At 49.6% G+C, this 19768-nt stretch overlaps 1 protein-coding gene across 6 annotated transcripts; it reads right to left on the minus strand.

The window, feature by feature from the left end:
- Positions 1-363: 363 nt before the first annotated feature.
- cc2d2a (coiled-coil and C2 domain containing 2A) lies at positions 364-17668 on the minus strand. 6 transcript variants are annotated; one of them, XM_056414616.1, is made up of 40 exons: positions 17475-17668; positions 17305-17377; positions 17132-17185; positions 16920-17000; positions 16735-16849; positions 15825-15913; positions 15640-15732; positions 15483-15563; positions 15212-15394; positions 14977-15136; positions 14768-14904; positions 13880-14011; positions 12605-12814; positions 12412-12518; positions 12169-12309; positions 11897-12053; positions 11544-11809; positions 11291-11468; positions 10487-10640; positions 10271-10418; positions 9714-9852; positions 9423-9626; positions 9248-9340; positions 8806-8897; positions 8559-8573; positions 7984-8151; positions 7402-7456; positions 7225-7334; positions 6973-7069; positions 6797-6895; positions 6551-6727; positions 6190-6204; positions 5884-6087; positions 5713-5802; positions 5518-5631; positions 3753-3887; positions 3544-3666; positions 3391-3449; positions 757-934; positions 364-689 (listed from the first exon to the last, which is right to left on the minus strand). In XM_056414616.1, exons 1-40 carry the CDS (start codon positions 17486-17488, stop codon positions 504-506), a joined length of 4926 nt encoding a protein of 1641 aa, XP_056270591.1. In that variant the 5' UTR covers positions 17489-17668; the 3' UTR covers positions 364-503. The 6 variants fall into 6 exon arrangements, with proteins under 6 accessions (XP_056270591.1, XP_056270590.1, XP_056270594.1 ...); XM_056414615.1 differs by having other exon boundaries at positions 16920-17003; XM_056414619.1 differs by lacking the exon at positions 17132-17185.
- Positions 17669-19768: the final 2100 nt, after the last annotated feature.

Consider the following 19768-nt stretch of genomic DNA (forward strand, 5'->3'; position numbering starts at 1 on the left):
AGGGCCACAATAAAAACACCGATCCGAGGTCAGCGTTTATAATCAATTAGAAAGATAGATATATACTTTATTAATCCCCAAGGGGAAATTTGTCGTGACAATTAAACCATTACTCTATTATTATATCTATCAGTATTAGTATGTATTGTATTAGGTGATTGGTCCAACACATCTTAATTAAATACATTATATATAATATATATAGATATAATATATATATAGATAGAATATATAATATATATATAATATCTATAAATCTCAATAAATATATTTATTGATATACATACAGTAAATATATAAATATATTTCTTGATTCTCTCACACACACACACACACACACACGCAATTACAACAAAGCAACAGTGGTATTTAATGCAGTTTTATTGTGTTATACAGATATCAAACTAGCAACTCTGTATTACAAAGATATGATATCCATTAAATATACAATATCGGGTCAAAGTGTGACATTTTAAATAAAAGGTAAAGCTCATTCATGCGTCTCACGAGCGCACCAGCGAGGCGAGGTACACCCAGACGGAGAGCACGTTGTTGGGGTAGGGGTGCACGTACACGGCCAGGGCGAACTCCACGTTGGAGGCGTGGGCGTTGTGCACGCCGGTGCTGTGCACCGCCTCCACGATGGGCCGGATCTCAGAGAACGGCAGGTGCAGGGGGAACCCCGAAATCTAAAAGCAAAAGTAAAGCGTTAAAAAAAGGATCCCATGAGTTATGAATGTCTTCCAGGCGACTTGCCCGGTTGTCCCCCAGCAGCCCCTGCAGCTCGTGGCGGTGCCCCTCGGACACGTCCCGCCCCCCGCTCTGCTCCAGCTTGGGCAGGAACTGCTTCAGGGTGGAGGTGCAGTAGCGGTTCCAGCGGGTCGGGTGGCGAGGGCGCCACTCCATGATCTTCTCCTTCAGGATCTTCTCGATCCTACGGAGGAGAACGAGGAGAACGTTCTGGTGAACGAGCATCGGCAAAACACTCCTGCTTTATTATCGTGAAGTACGATATTCACCGTTATCGTTGGTAGTTGGAACTTTTTCATCATGCGATATGAATCATTATGTAATGTGCATTAAATCTGTTGTTCATCTGGTCACGTGACATCTATTGTACTTCTGGTTGCATGACATCTATTGTACTTCTGGTCATGTGACATCTATTGTACTTCTGGTCACATGACATCTATTGTAGACATCTATTGTACTTCTGGTCACGTGACATCTATTGTACTTCTGGTCACATGATATCTATTGTACTTCTGGTTGCATGACATCTATTGTACTTCTGGTCATGTGACATCTATTGTACTTCTGGTCATGTGACATCTATTGTACTTCTGGTCACATGACATCTATTGTACTTCTGGTCACATGACATCTATTGTACTTCTGGTCACGTGACATCTATTATACTTCTGGTCACGTGACATCTATTGTACTTCTGGTCACGTGACATCTATTGTACTTCTGGTCACGTGACATCTATTGTACTTCTGGTCACGTGACATCTATTGTACTTCTGGTCACATGACATCTATTGTACTTCTGGTCACATGACATCTATTGTACTTCTGGTCACATGACATCTATTGTACTTCTGGTCACGTGACATCTATTGTACTTCTGGTCACGTGACATCTATTGTACTTCTGGTCACATGACATCTATTGTACTTCTGGTCACATGACATCTATTGTACTTCTGGTCACGTGACATCTATTGTACTTCTGGTCACGTGACATCTGTTGTACTTCTGGTCACATGACATCTATTGTACTTCTGGTCACATGACATCTATTATACTTCTGGTCACGTGACATCTATTGTACTTCTGGTCATGTGACATCTTTTGTACTTCTGGTCACATGACATCTATTGTACTTCTGGTCATGTGACATCTATTGTACTTCTGGTCACATGACATCTATTGTACTTCTGGTCACGTGACATCTATTGTACTTCTGGTCACGTGACATCTATTGTACTTCTGGTCACGTGACATCTATTGTACTTCTGGTCACATGACATCTATTGTACTTCTGGTCACATGACATCTATTGTACTTCTGGTCACGTGACATCTATTGTACTTCTGGTCACGTGACATCTATTGTACTTCTGGTCACGTGATATCTATTGTACTTCTGGTCATGTGATATCTGTTGTACTTCTGGTCATGTGATATCTATTGTACTTCTGGTCATGTGACATCTATTGTACTTCTGGTCATGTGACATCTATTGTACTTCTGGTCATGTGACATCTATTGTACTTCTGGTCATGTGACATCTATTGTACTTCTGGTCATGTGATATCTATTGTACTTCTGGTCATGTGATATCTATTGTACTTCTGGTCATGTGACATCTATTGTACTTCTGGTCATGTGACATCTATTGTACTTCTGGTCATGTGAGATCTATTGTACTTCTGGTCATGTGATATCTATTGTACTTCTGGTCATGTGACATCTATTATACTTCTGGTCATGTGACATCTATTGTACTTCTGGTCATGTGATATCTATTGTACTTCTGGTCATGTGATATCTATTGTACTTCTGGTCATGTGATATCTATTGTACTTCTGGTCATGTGAGATCTATTGTACTTCTGGTCATGTGAGATCTATTGTACTTCTGGTCATGTGACATCTATTATACTTCTGGTCATGTGACATCTATTGTACTTCTGGTCATGTGATATCTATTGTACTTCTGGTCATGTGATATCTATTGTACTTCTGGTCACGTGACATCTATTGTACTTCTGGTCATGTGACATCTATTGTACTTCTGGTCATGTGATATCTATTGTACTTCTGGTCATGTGAGATCTATTGTACTTCTGGTCATGTGAGATCTATTGTACTTCTGGTCATGTGAGATCTATTGTACTTCTGATCATGTGATATCTATTGTACTTCTGGTCATGTGACATCTATTGTACTTCTGGTCATGTGACATCTATTGTACTTCTGGTCATGTGACATCTATTGTACTTCTGGTCATGTGATATCTATTGTACTTCTGGTCATGTGACATCTATTGTACTTCTGGTCATGTGACATCTATTGTACTTCTGGTCACGTGACATCTATTGTACTTCTGGTCATGTGACATCTATTGTACTTCTGGTCATGTGATATCTGTTGTACTTCTGGTCATGTGAGATCTATTGTACTTCTGGTCATGTGAGATCTATTGTACTTCTGGTCATGTGACATCTATTGTACTTCTGTCCGTCCTCCTATGTTGCTCTCCCGAAGGTTTCTTCCCTTTTTCTAACCGTTGAAGGTTTTTTGGGGACGTTTTGTGAGGGTCAAAGGTCAGAGGAGGTCCTCGTGTACGGATTGTAAAGCCCTCCGAGGTGAACGAAGGCCTTGCCTGTCCTGCAGCTCTGCCGCGGCGACCTTGTCTGCGCGCCGATACACCAGCTGCTCCGGCTGAAGACCATGACATGCAGAAGGAAAATGTTAAAATAACTAAAATACACACAGAACAAAACCTCCAGATTTGGTGGGAATGGCGAGCGCTCGCCTGAACACTGGACAGCCCGGGGTGGGAGAAGGAGCGCGAGAAAAAGGGCTTCCACAAGTTGGCCTTCGTGGTGTCGAAACTCATCGTCATGGGAGACGCGTATTCCTGAATGTTAAACCAAACCTACACGGAAAGAGGCAGATATGAAAGAGGAGAATGAAACACCACGTTGCTGAAGCCGGGGACTCGAGGCGCCGGTCTCCACTCACGTTGTCGGCGTCCACCAGGCAGCCGACCGTCTGCAGCGGGCAGAAGGTGTCGTACTGACCGTAGAACTGACCGCTGCTGGGGTTCCAGATGAGGTGGCGGCCCTGCTCCAAGGTCAGCACGTACGCCGTGGGGCCCTAAACAAACACAAACAGACAGAGTATCTGAAGACTGACACTGCATCCTGTTCAGAGAAACGTCTCAGAGCGTGTCACTTCCTGTCTGTCACTTCCTGTCTCTGAGCGTGTCACTTCCTGTCTGTGTCACTTCCTGTCTCAGTGTCACTTCCTGTCTCTGAGCCATCAAAGTTAAAGTCTTAAAAACTGGATAAAAAGTTGGTTTCTGAAAAGCTTGTGGTCGACTGACTGAAGAGGAAACGACCAAATGAAACAAAGCGTAACCTGGAATAATATTACACATTTCTCTGGTTTGAAACTTGTAAACGATATATTTAAATTAGGGCTGTGAAACGATTAAAATTTTTAATCGGGTTAATCACAGGTTTCTGTGGATTAATCATGATTAATCACATATTACCGATATTCTCGGTATATTTTGTGAGAACATAGAGATTTATGACAAAAGACGGATATATACATTTATACATTCTTCTATACAATGGTGCTGCAACTCAGCAGTTATTTAGCAGTTTTCTTCCATATGGAACATTAATACATCTTCATCCTAAACAGAATGTTTAACCCTCCTGTTACCTTTCGGGTCCATTTGACCCCATTCAATGTTTAATGTCGGTGTTCTTTGGGGTCAATTTGACCCCAGGCTGTTTTTCACTGTGTCAAACATATAAGAAATATCAACTTTTTTATTTATTTAAAGGGCTATTTAGGTAGTCAACAAACAAACATAAAGTACCTCACACTTAAACTTGGGAAGCAATATTAATTCTAATAATTTTCTGGAGGTTTTAATTGCTGGGGTCAAATTGACCCCGAGGGTAAAATATGTTAGTAAATGTAAAGGTAACAGGAGGGTTAAACAGAACATTTTCCTCTTGTTTGTCAACCATTAACTCCACCATGATACAATCTAAAGGCCTCTAGTCTTCCTCTAGCAGCTGCTGAGGCAAACTGACTGTGTGGGTTTTCTTCATGAACTGGGCCGTGATGAAAGGGACGGCGGGGACACCGCTGCAAAGCTGAAACCTCACCGGCCCGGACAGGTGGACAGATTGACAAGTGACTTTTTTTGTGCTCGGTCCCGATGCGCGCACGGAGCTCTGTGGCGCGGGACGGAGATCGATAAGTGTTAACGCAACGCGAAGAGACAGAAATGACATGCTGCTGTGGAGATACGATCAACAACAGACGTTTAGTTTAATAAAAGAACAAAGACGTGCTATAGAGAACATGTCAGGGGGCGGGCCAATCTCTTTAATGTCATTGATCTACCGACACTACGCCGCGATCGACTGGTAGGTCGCGATCGACGTGTTGAGACCCTGATCTACAGGAAGTAGAAGTCGTCACAAGGTTTCCGGAGGTGAACCTGTGGAAGGATCATTACCGATGAACAGACCGTCTGCATGAGAGCGGACAGAGTTCAGATTGAAGTGGTGGATTGGAAGCTCATTTTGCAAGTGACTTTTTTTTCGTCCCGACGACCAACAACAGACGGATTGGAAGCTCATTCTGCGCATGCGTTAAATGCCGTAAAAAAAAAAAAACTAGTTAAACCTGTAATTGAATTAACTGAGTTAACGCGTTATTTTTCACAGCACTAATTTAAATATGTAAATAACTCTTTGACCTCTGGTATGGCCGTGCCGATGGTCAGCCAGGCCTTCTTGCCCATAGACAGGAAGTAGTTGCACAGGAGCACGGCGTGTTCCTCCTCGTCTCCCGCCAGCAGGGTGAGGAATTGCTGAAAAAGAGACGAGGACGAGTCCCCGTGAGAGATCGGGCCACTTGCCCCGCCCCCTCACCCTCTCGTCCAATCACTCACGTCACAGGTGCTCCACAGGTCGCAGGCCCCGGAGAAGGAAACCCTGTCGGGCAGCGAAGGGATGAGCGACACAAACCTGGCGACCAGGGCCTGCGGGAGGAGAGCGGGTCAGTCTGACGGCGTGAGAAACGCCGGCCGTTAGAGAAGTGGGCGTGGCCTCTTTCGACTGACCGCCGCGTCCTGCGAGTTGTCGCCGCAGGCGTCCAGCAGCTCGCGCGGCGGGTCGAGCGGTCGGATGAACCGCGTGACGAACACCGTCTTCCCGTTGAGGTCGATGACGGTGGTGACGCACGGCCGCGCCGGGTGGACGCGCGCCGCGTCGCGCTCGAAGCGCTCGGCGGCCTGCAGGAGGCGCTCCTCCTCCTGGCTGTCGAACTGCACAGGGGGGGAGGGGTAAAGCAGAGGAATCCGTCTCCGTGGAAACTAAGATACGCTGAGAGATGAGGGAGTGTGTGAGTGAGTGTGTGTGAGTGGTACCTTCAGGTCCTTAATCTAGCGTAACGCAGCAGAAACACACGAAGCACAAAGAAACGACAGAGCAAATTAATCCACAACGAGCTGCAGAGAGACCCGATGATGTCACGCGTTTGTCCAGCATCTCTGAGGCTTCTTCTTCTTCCTCTACTACTTTTCTTATTCTCCTCCTACTTCCTGTTTATCCTCCTCTTCCTCCTCCTCCTCCTCCCTCAATGACACCAAATGAATCCCTCATGAACTCAAGACACAAACCAGCTGCAGCGAAGAGAAGAAGAGGAGGAAGTAGAGAAGAAGAGCAGGAAGAAGAGAAGCAGAGCAGGAAGAAGAGAAGCAGATCCCGGAGTCCCCGCCCCCGACTCACCTTCTCCCTGAGCGACTCCCCGGGCACCAGCTGTGGCTGGATGGTGATGAAGAGCGTGATGAAGGCCCCCTCGCTCAGGCTGCGCAGGGCGTCGTAGCCGCCGGCGGCGCCGTGGCTGCGCTCCTTGCTGTAGCCCAGCAGCACGGCGGGCGTGTTGACCCTGAACGTTCCGTCCACCTGAGGACGGACAGGAAGTGGTCAGCGGGCGCGGCGGCGGCGGGGGGTCAGGTGGAGGTGACCTCTCACCCGGGCCTGGGAGTAGATGGTGCTGAACGGGATCTTCACGGAGCCCAGCCAGTGCTTCTCCACGCGCGTGAGGATGGACCTCCCTCGGTCTTGGTCGCTCTGAGCAGCAACGAGGGAACGAGTGAGAGACGGAGGAGAAGAAGACGAGAAGAAGTCCAGCAACACGACGACCTCACCTCTCCCGTCTCATGGACCACCTCGTCGAAGATGTTGATGAAGACCTCGTCTTTCACCGACTGCAGGACGGCAGCGCTGTAGTCGCCATTAGGGGCACTGACGAAGAAGAAGTGGAAGGAGAAGAAGAAGAAGATGAGGAAGGAGAAGAAGAAGAAAAAGGAGACGAAGAAGAGGAAGAATGAGAAGGAGAAGAAGAACTTCATCAGTCCCGGCCCTTTAAGAGCAGCAGCTCCAGCAGTAGCTCTGGTCACCTGAAGGGCAGCTGCAGCTCCTCGTTCCAGCTGGGGTTGGGTCCGTCGGCGGTGGTGGTCTGGAGCACCGTGCGCTGGAAGGAGACCTCCACAAAGGGCCTCACCTGGACCTGCAAGACCCAGAACAACCACTGACCCACCGGACACACGCCGACCCTCAGCTGACGGAGAGAGTACCTGGTTGATCAGCCAATCGCTGCCCTGGATGGCGCTCTGGGACGGGCCCGCTTTACTGGAACGACAACAGAAACGTTTCATCCCCCGACACGATTCAGACTCGCTGAACAATATGCAGACTTATTGGGACTCTATGAACACTACTAAGACTCTCTAAATACTACTAAGACGCTCTAAACACTACTAAGACTCTATAAACACTACTAAGACTCTATAACCACTACTAAGACTCTATAACTACTATTAAGACTCTATAAACACTACTAAGACTCTATAACCACTACTAAGACTCTATAAACACTACTAAGACTCTATAAACATTACCAAGACTCTATAAACACTACTAAGACTCTATAAACACTACTAAGACTCTCTAAACACTACTAAGACTCTCTAAACACTACCAAGACTCTATAAACACTACTAAGACTCTCTAAACACTACTAAGACTCTATAAACACTACTAAGACTCTATAAACACTACCAAGACTCTATAAACACTACCAAGACTCTATAAACACTACTAAGACTCTATAAAAGCTCCTCAGACTCTCTGAACGCTCCTGGGACCTGAACGCTCACCTGCTGAGCGGCCGGCGGACGGGGATGTCGTAGGCCCTCATGACGTTGACCAGCAGCTTGATGTCTCCGTCCGACAGGTTCTGAGCCGTGACCTTCTTCCTCTCCTTCCTCTGAGGCTTCAGCGGACGCTTCGGTTCAGCCAGCTTGAAAAGGTTCAATCCCAGAATCCTAAAGGTCGCAAACGCCGACTGACACTTAACGACCGGCAAGGGACTCCAGATTCTCCATTTAAAAAACGGGTACCCGACCGTGAGCACGTACATTCTTTGTGGGATATGAACGTTCCCACAAGCAGTGCTCAGTCCCTCCAGGTATCGGCAGTTCCTCATCACTAAACTCATAACCAGTGAGAACTACCTCAAAGAGCAGCGCCCATCAAGTCTCTGCAGCGGGGGATCAGATCTCAGTACATTTACTGTACTTGAGGTACTTTGAGGGAATAAACCGCAGAATCCTGAAGGCACTGAACACCACACAAGGTCAAAGGTCACTACTGCGCTGGTTCTCGGGCTTCCAGCTAAACGGAGGAACAGAGACACAGACGGCGGGAGGAGAAGAAGAAGAGAAGCTCATACCCCGAACCTGGACCACTGTTAACAATGCACCGCAGGAAGATGGAACAGAGAAGATAATAAGAACAGGCAGAGACATAAGAACAATAATCATAATAATAATCATAAAATGTGTCATTGTCTTGAGTAAAAGAGGAATAAGAGAAGGATGACCAGACATAAAGACAAATACAGTAACGAGAAGGAATGTTCAAAGTGGATCCGTTAGTGATGTCTGCAGGAGGAGGAGGAGGGGGGGGGGGGCATTTACCCGATGCTCGGTATCTCCTCCTCTATCACCAGGTCAGACAGGAGGTAGTGGTGCTTGGCCAGAACAAATCTGTTGATGACCGACTCTCGGATCTGAGAAAGAAAAACAACAACATTGAGTAGAATATTTGGTTCCTTCGTCCGCTTCCGATCTCCAGTCGGTGGGATTTTTAGACCAATGAAAAACCGGTTGGAGGAGGAGCTGGTGAGGAACTCTTCACCGGTCATTGGCAGCAAGAATGTAGCGATAAAAAGGCTCGATGCTTAAGATCTTCCTCCATAATCGTCCTCCACCGTGGTCCAAAACACAACACGACAAGAGCGTCGTTGCGAAATAGAAGATCCTTTTTTTCTTTCTTCTCAGTTATCTGGTTTTTACATCGGTTAAAAGCAAATTTTTTAAATTGCAACTACATTTCTTGGGTGGCGTTAGGTTCACTCACCTTCTGGAGGTACCTGGACACCAGGGCTCTGTGTGAGTCCAGGTGTTCTGAGGTGTCCACCTGCTCTCCTTCTTTCAGCCTCTTCTCGTAGTCCTGAGATGACAAATGTAAAGCCGCCTGGTTCTGCTACCGGGATAATATCGATGCTCTCCAACGGGTGTCTGTGAGGGCTCACCTGGAACGCCTTGTCGGTGACCTCCCGCTCCAGGGCGGGAACACACCTGTAGTTACGGAACTCGGCCACTTCCTGGCTGCGGAGGCGCAGCAGGCGGAACCGCTTGGAGCGCTCCAGCTCGGCGTCGCTCACGAAGTTAAACTCCTCCTGCAGCTGCTCCAGGCGGAAGTACTCCGGAGCCGTCACCTCCCCGCTGCTGGCCACCTGCAGAGCCACGTCGCCGTTAGAAAACAACAACAACAACAACAACAGAGTGTCGTGGATGGCTGACTTCTCTTCCCTCATACGTACCTTCAGCAGCTGCATGATGGAGGCGTTCTTCGGGTCGTTGGGGTCCAGGCGCGACCGCGTGGCCCACTCGCTGATTTTCTTCATGTCGTACAGTCCAGACGCTCCGATGTACGTGACGGCGTCGAGGCGACCCAGACCGCTGACACACGACAGGTAACGTGGGTGATGTGTAGTTAAATACACACACAAAAATTAAACAATAACTTTTCTGATATCTCCAATAGTTGTTTATGTACAGATTAGCTTCAAAGAGTTCAGACTACAAGGACAGGCAAGATATTATTTAACAGGCATATAATATATATATATATATACATTTTAGATATTATATATAATATATATAAAATATAATTTATATATAAAATATATATAATTTCTATATAATATATAAATCAAATATATATAATTTCTATATAATATATATATAATAATATATGTTAAATAATATACATATAACATATATATATAATAATGTATGTTATATATATATATAATATATATATATTATAATATATACAAATGTATATACAGTTCAATGTGCTATGTGTTTACGTTACCCGTGTTTGGCGCCCGGATGCTGAGACGCCGGCGGGGCCAGCGGGACGCCGTCCTCCTCGGACCCCCAGCAGACGCAGCAGGACAGCTTCCCCGAGGTCAGCAGCGTCAGCTTGTTGCCGCCGTCGGCCTCGAAGGAGAGCGGCACGTCTGGAGAGAGACAAGGAGTTGAAACACACGACGGAGTCCTGGAAATCAGTCAGAGTGACGCCTCCTACCGCTGCCCACGCCCTCGTGGTCGAACATCACGCGCTGGTTGCTGCTGAACTCGTACTCCTCCACGGGGACCGAGCCCGTCACCACCGATGGGTCCGGGACCGGGACGAAGACCTGGGCCAGGAGGGAGCAGGACGAGCCCACCGACTCAAAGACCTGAGAGAGAGAGGGAGGGAGAGAGAGAGAGGGGGGGGGGAGAGGGAGTGAGAGAGAGAGGGGGGGAGGGAGGGAGAGGGAGGGATAAGGGGAGAGAGAAAGAGGGAGAGGAGGGAGGAGAGAGAGAGAGATAAGGGGGAGAGAGAAAGAGGGAGGCGAGAGAGAAAGGGGGAGAGAGAGAGAGGGGGGAGGGAGGGAGAGAGAGATAAGGGGGGGAGAGAGAAAGAGGGAGGGTGAGAGAGAGAAAGGGGGAGAGAGAGGAAGAGAGAGAGAGACATAGAGAGGGAGGGAGAGATAGGGAAGGAGAGAGAGAGAGGGGGGGGGGAGAGAGGGAAGGAGACAGAGAGGGAGAGAGAGGGAGACATAGAGAGGGCGAGAGAGAGAGGGGGGGAGAGAGAGGGAGAGAGATTTACTCAAATTAGGGAGGAAAAAACATCCCCGAAAAATATATCCATAAATAAACTGATAGATATTTATATTTGATATGAGGCAAAACGTCTCCGGCATCATATAACCCATGTAATCCATAGAACCCATGTAATCCATAGAACCCATGTAATCCATAGAACCCATGTAATCCATATAACCCATGTAATCCATAGAACCCATGTAATCCATAGAACCCATGACGCATGGCGCCCCGCTCGTACCTGCAGGTTGATGCTCTGGGGGCAGTTGAGTATCTTGAGGTTGAAGATCTGTCCGAAGCTCACCCTGAAGTCGGCGTTGAGGCCGCGCCCCGCGGTGCGCGACACTTCCTTGTTGTTGTACAGGATCTTGGCGAAGACGGAGCGCCGCGACACGTCCTCGCGGCGGGCGACCTCGGGCCTGAGGGGCGGGGACACGGTGAGACGCCGGCGCCGCGGAGGTGTTCTACCTGGTGCCTCCGGGCGGCGCCGGTACCTGGGGCACAGCTCGGTGGCGGTGACGGGGCCGGAGGCCGACAGCTCCGGCACCAGGACGGCGTCGCCGGGCCTCCGGCGGATCCTGGAGGCCTTCTCCCTGGCGCTCCGCTCCACGGAGCCCAGGTCGGGCCCCTCGGGAGGCTCCGGCTTCGGGGGGCCGTCCTCAACGGGGCCTTCTGATTGGCTCGCCTCATCTTCATCGTCTTCAGTGTCATCCTGTGCGGGACCTTTCTTCTTCTTCTTCCTCTTCTTCTTCTTGGCTTTCTGACCCCCAGTGGACAGAGGATGCGTATTAATATATCGATGAAGTTATTTATATATATTATCAGCTAAATGCCGCTGCACCTCCACCTGTTTCCTCCTCCAGAGCTTCCACTCCTCCAGCTGCGTCTTGTACTCCGTCAGCTTCCTCTGGTGGACTTCCTCCATCTCGGCCTCCGTCTCCACGACCTCGGACAGGATCTGGTTCTCGTGCTCTCGCTCGTCTGAGGCCTGGTCCACATCCTCCCTGGAGGGAAAGACAAACACACCCTGGTGGTCAGGAGAGAGAATGCAGCTTTAACACAACCAGAGGAGTGCCTTGGTTCATGTTATTACAGGTCTATGGAGCACGGATGATGTACCTCCGGAGGTAGAGCTTGAAGGGCGTGTTGCTGAACTTCTGGAAGTCTCTCAGGGCTTTGATCTCCTTCCACACCTTCACGATGTTCTTCAGCAGCGTCCTGTCTTTCTCCTGCTCGCCGTCTCGCAGCTGCCGAGTCGTCCTGTCGTCACCAGCCGGGGAAATAATCACCGAGGGGAACATTCACTGGCCACGGTTCTAGAAGAGGGGATTTGGTTTGGCATTGAGACTGAACAGGACTCACCTGACCTCCAGGCTGTACTCAGAGACCCTCTGCTGCATGGCGGGAGTGAGGCTCTCCCCACCGTGGACCTCCAGGATGTTCCTCAGGGCGCTCCTCAGTCCACTCAACTGGAGCACACAGGAAACACAGCGTCTATACGCCGTGTTGGGCTGATGCTCAGGACATCCTCCTCTGGTCCTCAGGTGAGGCTTACCTTGTCAGTGAGGTGCCCCGTGAGGTTATTGCCCTGCCTCGTGAGGTACTGGTCGTACAGCTGGGCCAGGCGGGACCCCAGGACATGCTCCCGACTGAAGAGGGGGTGATGGGAGAAGATCAGCCCGGAGACGTCCACGTCCAGCTGGTAGTCCCCCTCGGGGTCCGCCGCGCCGGCCAGATACAGGTTTGCATTCTTGGACTTCAGCGCCTAGAGGGGGGGGGGGGGGGTAAGAACATCATCATCCATCATGCACTCTTCTAAAAGATAAGTCGGCTTGTTAGTGGTTCGCTCGGAGTATCTGTGGAAGCTTAAAGTGTGAAATAGTTTCAGAGATCCATGTCAGCGCTGAAATTCAAGAGTCATGCGTGACAACGACTCCACTTCGCATCACATGTGGCAGCTGGGCCTGTCTGCAAAGAAGTGAAGACATGGGAAGAGTTCTTCGGGGGTTTCCCACTCAAACGCTCCCACCCACTGAGCCACAACGCGGCCGAGTTTCCTGCACTGTTTTTTCTTCGGGGTTTCCATAGTTTGCCTCTGGAGGTTTGAAGGATGCAGCCGGACGCCCACAGCCGGTTGAGCGTGGGGAGTTTTCTCAAAGGGATAATAGAGAATAGTTGTCTCGCTCGCTATCGTGTAAAGAAGTGGAAAACAAGAGTCTGGTTTAAAGAATACAGAAATAAAAAACACTAAAGTCTCACAACAACACCAACAGGTGCATCCAGCAGCTCCGAGAGGTTGAACCAGAGTCTGCAGAGAGCAGAGAAGATATTATAAATATAGACTTCAATTCAACTGAGAGGTTCTCTTAGGAGTCTAAAATACTAAAAAGAACTTCACTTTGCTTCTTCTGCTGCAGTAAAACTCTGCACACTTCAGAACATCGGTACCGGCCCTTTAAGGAAGCTCACACTAACACACTTCAGAACATCGGTACTGGCCCTTTAAGAGCACTGGGCCTGGTTCCATCCTGTGATCAAAGGGTTTTCGGGCAGGCCGTAGAGGTCTAAGCTCCACTTGATTGTTTCTAGCCCCAGCAGAGCTGAGGAGGACAGGAAGTGCTTAATGAAAAGCACCCTGACCCCCGTCTTCAAAAACAGAACATCTTGTTTTCCTTAGCGTGCCCCGTTGGCGTTTCTCTGCAGCTGCACGTTGGGAGTAGAGATGACAGCGGTCACAGATGTGAGAGCCTCCGGCCCCCAGTAGGAGAGGCCCCGGCCCGCCATGCGTCTTTGTATTGAGGGCCCCGTGAATGCAAAGCGTGCGGCGGACCTTCCTGTAGACCGGCTGCAGTGCGGGGTCCAGGTCCTCCTCCATGTGGAACAGGGGGGGTCTGGTGGAGGACTCCTTGATGGGGTCGGGCAGGGCCACGATCCGGCCGTCGTCCCCAAACCACTTCTTTCCCTTCACGGAAAAACACACGGACGTTACCTCCGACATTTAAAATATGTATTTATTATAAGACAAAAGACAATACATAGACATAACACCTAGAGGACGACGAAACACTGGACACAACGTCATAAAGTCAGAGTATTGAGGAACAAAAATAGATTAAAATGCATGTGTACATTTGTGCATGTGCGTATGCGTGTGTGAGCTTTTTTAAAATTATTTTTAATTTAAAGAAACAAAATACATAGATGAAGGCAGATGTATGTGTACGAGCGTACGCATGCACGTGGAATTGAATTGGTTTCCAGGCAAGGGGAAATAAAATAAAATAAATACAAAATTAATTAAGATGAATTAACTTATCAATGAGATGGGGGTGTCATGCTTGGTGCAACTTACCTTCTCCATTTTTTTTATTTTTAAAATGTTTTTATTATAAGACAAAAGACAATACATTGACGTAACACCTAGAGGACGACGAAACACTGGACACAACTTCAGAGTATTGATAAAAATATAAATAAATAAAAATAAATAAATAAAAATGCATGTGTACATTTGTGAATGTGCGTGTGTGCGTGAGCTTTTAAAAATTATTATTTTTTATTTAAAGAAACAAAATACATAGATGAAGGCAGATGTATGTGTACGAGCGTACGCATGCACGTGGAATTGAATTGGTTTCCAGGCAAGGGGAAATAAAATACAAAATGAATTCAGATGAATGAACTAATCGATAAGGTGGGGCGTCATGCTTGGCGTTACCTCCTCCATCTTTAAGAAGCGGTTCTCCAGGATGTTCTGGTTGGCCGGCGACACCGGGGGCCTCTCCCCGACGTACAGGCCCTCGTCCTCCAGGTAGCGAGGCTGCGTGTTCTTGGGCAGCTTGACGGAGGTCGGCGCTGAGCGGAGACACGCGGATGAACAGAAGCTCCTCGCCAGAACGCCGTCGGCTTGGCGCAGGCGGGGCTCACCTGTGCGTGCGCTGGGCGTGAAGAGGAGCTCGCCCTCCCGCCGGACGCGCTCCCGGCGCCCGACGTACTCGGCTCTCCTCACCTCCAGGAAGTCCCGGGACGACCGCTCCACGGCGAGCAGACGGGCCTCGCCGTCCGGCACCAGAGGGGCGTCTTCGCTCTGCGGCGGGACGGAGGGCGTGAGGCGCCGGGCGGCTCGGGGAAGAGGCTCGCCGCGTCGCCGTCGGCGTCTCACCTGGTCTCCGTGTTCGTCGCGGACGGCGCCCTCGGCCGCCTCCCGCTCTTCGTCTCCGTCCTCCTCGGCCGCCCGGCCCGGCTCGGCTCCGGTCTTCTCCTCGGCGGCGCCCGGCGGATCCGGCTCGAAGTCCAGCGTGAAGAAGTTGTAGGCCTCCTCGGCCGTCGGCAGGCCGTCCTCCGCCTGCGGTCACAAAGGAGAAGGAGACCGGATGACGGCGAGGCCGGCGATCGCTCGGTAACGTCGGAGCGACCTCGTCTTCGTCGCTCACCCGTCTCGCCGCTTCTCTGAACTGGACCCTGCCGCCCGGGGCCAGGGGGTCGTCGGGCCTGCCGGGTCTCTCTGGATCCACCTGTGAAACACAGAGGGGGGGGGGGTGAAGTCTCCGCGGGTGCCGTCGCGGTGGGAGGAGCCTGTCGGGCGCTCACCTCCCGGTCGAAGCGCGTGGCGGCGTCTCGGTCTCGGAGGCCCTGCAGGCGGCTGGCCGGCTCCTCCTGCTGCTGGAAGCTCTCCCCTTTGGACTGGAACACAGGCGGGAGCACGGGCTCACCAGGAGGCGCCAACACCACTTGTATTAATGACAGATCTTGACGGGCCGGCTGGCGCTGGTTACCCGGGCCGCTCTCAGCCTCTGCTCCAGGCGGCGCGTCACCAAGCTGTCCAGATGGGAGTCGGGGGTCCGCTGGGGTCTTGAGGAGAGGCCTAGAAGACAAAGCCGTCAGCAAAACCACCGACCGGTCGACTCAGGAGAACTGGACTCGTCCTCTTGGGGCTCATCCTGGGGGCGTTGTGCTCCTTCCATGTTGAATATTCTTGTAATGTCTAATTATTATTTCAGGGTTCTGACACATGTTGACCAATGGAATTCCAGGACTTTGAACCACATGTCCAGGACCAAACCGAAATCTCGGTTTATACATGAAAAAGTGAGAACATGTAATCTTTAAACAATGTGAATTCCAAAGCATACAGTCTACATTAAATAAAATAATGACCAGCGAACTTTACAGTTACGGTGCGTTCACTTGCAACTCGAGAAAAAAGAAATTGCGCCGCCAGTATGAGAGCGTACGCCCGCTTCTATTTTGAGCGTCTTTCGTTCTAAAACATTTCATGATGTCAAACTCGGCGTAAATGAACACGTGAATATAACAAATATAGAACGTTTTTTCCAGAACTTTTCCAGGCCTGGAAATGACCATTTTAAAATTCCAGGACTTTTCCAGGTTTTCCACGACCGTAGGAACCCTGGTTGTGCTCCTTTATGTGGAATCTTCTTGTAATGTCTTATTACAATTTCCATTTCATTCTTCTGCTTATCTGCACAAGGACGATGGGTGAAAATGTGCAATTTTCTAAAACTTGGCACGTCTTTTTTGTAAATGTTTCTGCTGGAACATGATATAAAGTCATGTGGGTAACGTTGTTGTGTGGGCGGATGTGTCGAGAGTTGTGAGTCCTCAAACATCCGTTCATGCTGCACGGTAGAGTCCGTAAACAGTCCAGAGAGGACAGGGACTCACCGGTCGGGGGTCTCGCCGACCCCTCGGCCTCGCCGTGGTGCTGGGCAGCGGAGATCTCCTCCTCGCCATCATCACCATCGTCAGGGGACTCGTGGGCTGAAGATCGCTCCAGCAGCTGGAATAGGAGCAGGGTTAGAGCTGTGAAGGGTGCACCTGTCACCTGAGGGTGCGCGGGGAACACGAACCCTTTCCTTCCGCCTCTGTCTCTGAGCCCTGAAGGTCCTCTTCAGGGTCTCTCCGGGGTCCTCCTCACTGCTCTGGGGGTCCTGCTGCAACACAGGCACAGGAGCTGAGACACAAGCAGCATGCACACGGTCCTTCTGGGGTAAGTTAGCACCGTGGAAGAAGAAGAAAGAAGGCTTCACTGGGGAGGAAGCGAGAAGGAGGTTTAGGAGACCTTCATGGGAGCTCCGGGGTTCTCCTCCCTCGCGGTGGCGGACGGACCCAGAGCCTGAGGAGCAGACCGGGCATGAGCAGCTCCTCTGTCTGTGTGGTTTCACCGGCTGAAGCTCAACAGACACAGCTCCATGCACACAAGCCACACATCATGTCTCCGCGTCATAACTTCACCTGCTCGTCGTCCTCGTTTATGTTCCTCCCGAGCAAAGCGCGCGGTTTGTTCCGCAGTTTCTCTCGAACGTCACTAAAACAGGAACAAAGAGTTTTATAACGTTAAACTGTTAGCTAGCTCACGTTAGCTTCGAGCTCTGCGGATAAACTACTATCTCGCTTCTCGTTACCCTGACGACGCCATGGAGGCGAGGATCGCTTTACGACAGTTGTCGTAGTTTAAGCCGATGTCCGTGTCGTGTTGTAAACAAATCACTGGCTCGCTACGATGTTTGCGTCACTTCGGTCGGTGGTTTTTAGCCCAAATTTGTCATTTTCCGTCCGATATTTGTCTGTTAATGCTGAATTTAACTGAAGCAAAGTATGACCGTTACTGCTGCCTAGTAACAGAGATACACTCCCCCTCCACCTACCTTGAAAACCAGCGTCAATCAGACGTGTGTTAAGTCCCGCCCACTGTGCTGTGATTGGCTATTAGTCGCTACTTCTGCTTGTCCTTGCATCCTTGTGATTGGATGCTGTTTTCACCCTTTTATTTCTTATAAAGAAACACAACTAAATGGAAATTATTTTAAATTATGGAAGCCCATCTTTTTAACAAGAAAAAAGGTGATGAGTGATAACCAAAAAATAGATAATATAATAATATAATAAAATAATACACAAAAAATAAAAAAATATATTTATACGATATTTATAGCTTTTACTTATGGTACTGGATCATTGGATAATTTAATATATCGAGTATCTGAGGGAAACCAGAGTAGTGTAACCCTCCAGAGTAGTAGAGGGTAACCGTAACTCTCCAGAGTAGTAGAGGGTAACCGTAACTCTCCAGAGTAGGGTTTTTGTCCACTTTTTCCATCGATCCAGCGTGGCCGGCAGAGATTGTACGAGCGAACCACAACAACAACAGTGGAGCCGCTACTACGGGGAGACGACGAAAACATCGAGGGAAACGGAGCGGAATTCGGAACAGACTGAGAGTTCAAGCCCACCGTCCACCTTTGCCCAGCATCCTTCTTGCTAACGTCCAGTCTCTGGAAAATAAGATGGATGATTTTAGGGCAAGGATCAGATTCCAACGGGACATGCGGGATTGTAACATCTTTTGTCTGACGGAAACATGGCTGAACCCGCTGGTGCCGGATCGAGTCATATGCCCAACCGAGTCCTTCTCTGTTTTCCGTGCAGACAGAACGGATGAGCCTGGTAAATCTAAGGGTGGAGGGTTTGCTTCATGACAAACAACATGTGGTGTGACCCCAAGAACATTAAGACTCTTTCTCGTTCCTGCTCGCGAACCTGGAACATCTGACGATCTCATGCCGTCCATTCTACCTTCCCGGGAGTTCAGCTCGGTCATCACCACAGCCGTCTACATTCCACCACATGCGGACACCGCCGTAGCACTATCGGACCTACATGATGTGTTATGTCGGTATCAGTACAAGTGTCCCGACGGCTGTGGTGGTGGCTGGGGACTTTAACAAGGCAAACCTAAAAAGTCATGCCGAACTTTCACCAGCACATTACGTGTGCTACCAGAGGAAAGAACGTTGGACCACTGCTATCGCCATTCAAGAGAGGCTACAAGGCTGTCTCTCTCCCTCCGTTAGGGAAATCAGACCATGCCGCCATTTTTCTGCTTCCGGAGTATAAACAAAGGATCGCGGGAAGCGGTAGTGACGAGGAACGTAATGCGGTGGTCTGACCAATCAGAGGCTGAGCTACAGGACGCTCTACGTGTCGTCGACTGGGACATGATCCAATCCAGTTCCAGTGACGTCAGCGAGTTTGCGGAAGTAGCAATGAGCCTCATAGCAACGCTAACGGACACCATCGTCCCCACGGTAAAAGTTAGGGTCTTTCCTAACCAAAAGCCGTGGGTTGATAGATCCATCCGTGAAGCTGTGAACGCCCGTACTGCTGCCTATAACTCCGGTCTTGTATCCGCCAACATGGACGAGTACAAGGCAGCGGTCTATGGACTGAGGAGCGCGGTGAAGGAAGCCAAGAGGAAGTACCGAGACAGAGTGGAATCACAGATGGAGCAGCGCGACACCAGGCGCCTATGGCAGGGGCTACGGACTATCACAAACTACCAGAGCAGACCCCGCGCAATGGTGAGTGCCGACGCATCCCTAGCGGACGACCTGAACTCATTTTATGCACGGTTTGAGGCTAGCAACAACAGCGCTAGCTCGCCGGCTAACAACAACACCGTTAGCGTAGCCGAGGTGAGTTCTACCGCTGGGGATGAACACACACTCTCTGTGACCGAGCACAGTGTGAGGAGGGCTCTGTTGAGGGTGAACACCAGGAAAGCTGCAGGTCCAGATGGCATATCTGGGCGAGTACTGAAGACCTGTGCTAACCAGCTAGCTCCAGTGTTCACCACAATATTCAACCTCTCCCTGGCTGAGTCCGTGGTCCCCGCCTGCTTCAAGAGATGCACTATTGT

This window comes from Pseudoliparis swirei, chromosome 5 (genome assembly GCF_029220125.1).
Source record: "Pseudoliparis swirei isolate HS2019 ecotype Mariana Trench chromosome 5, NWPU_hadal_v1, whole genome shotgun sequence".
Classification (NCBI taxonomy): Eukaryota; Metazoa; Chordata; class Actinopteri; order Perciformes; family Liparidae; genus Pseudoliparis; species Pseudoliparis swirei.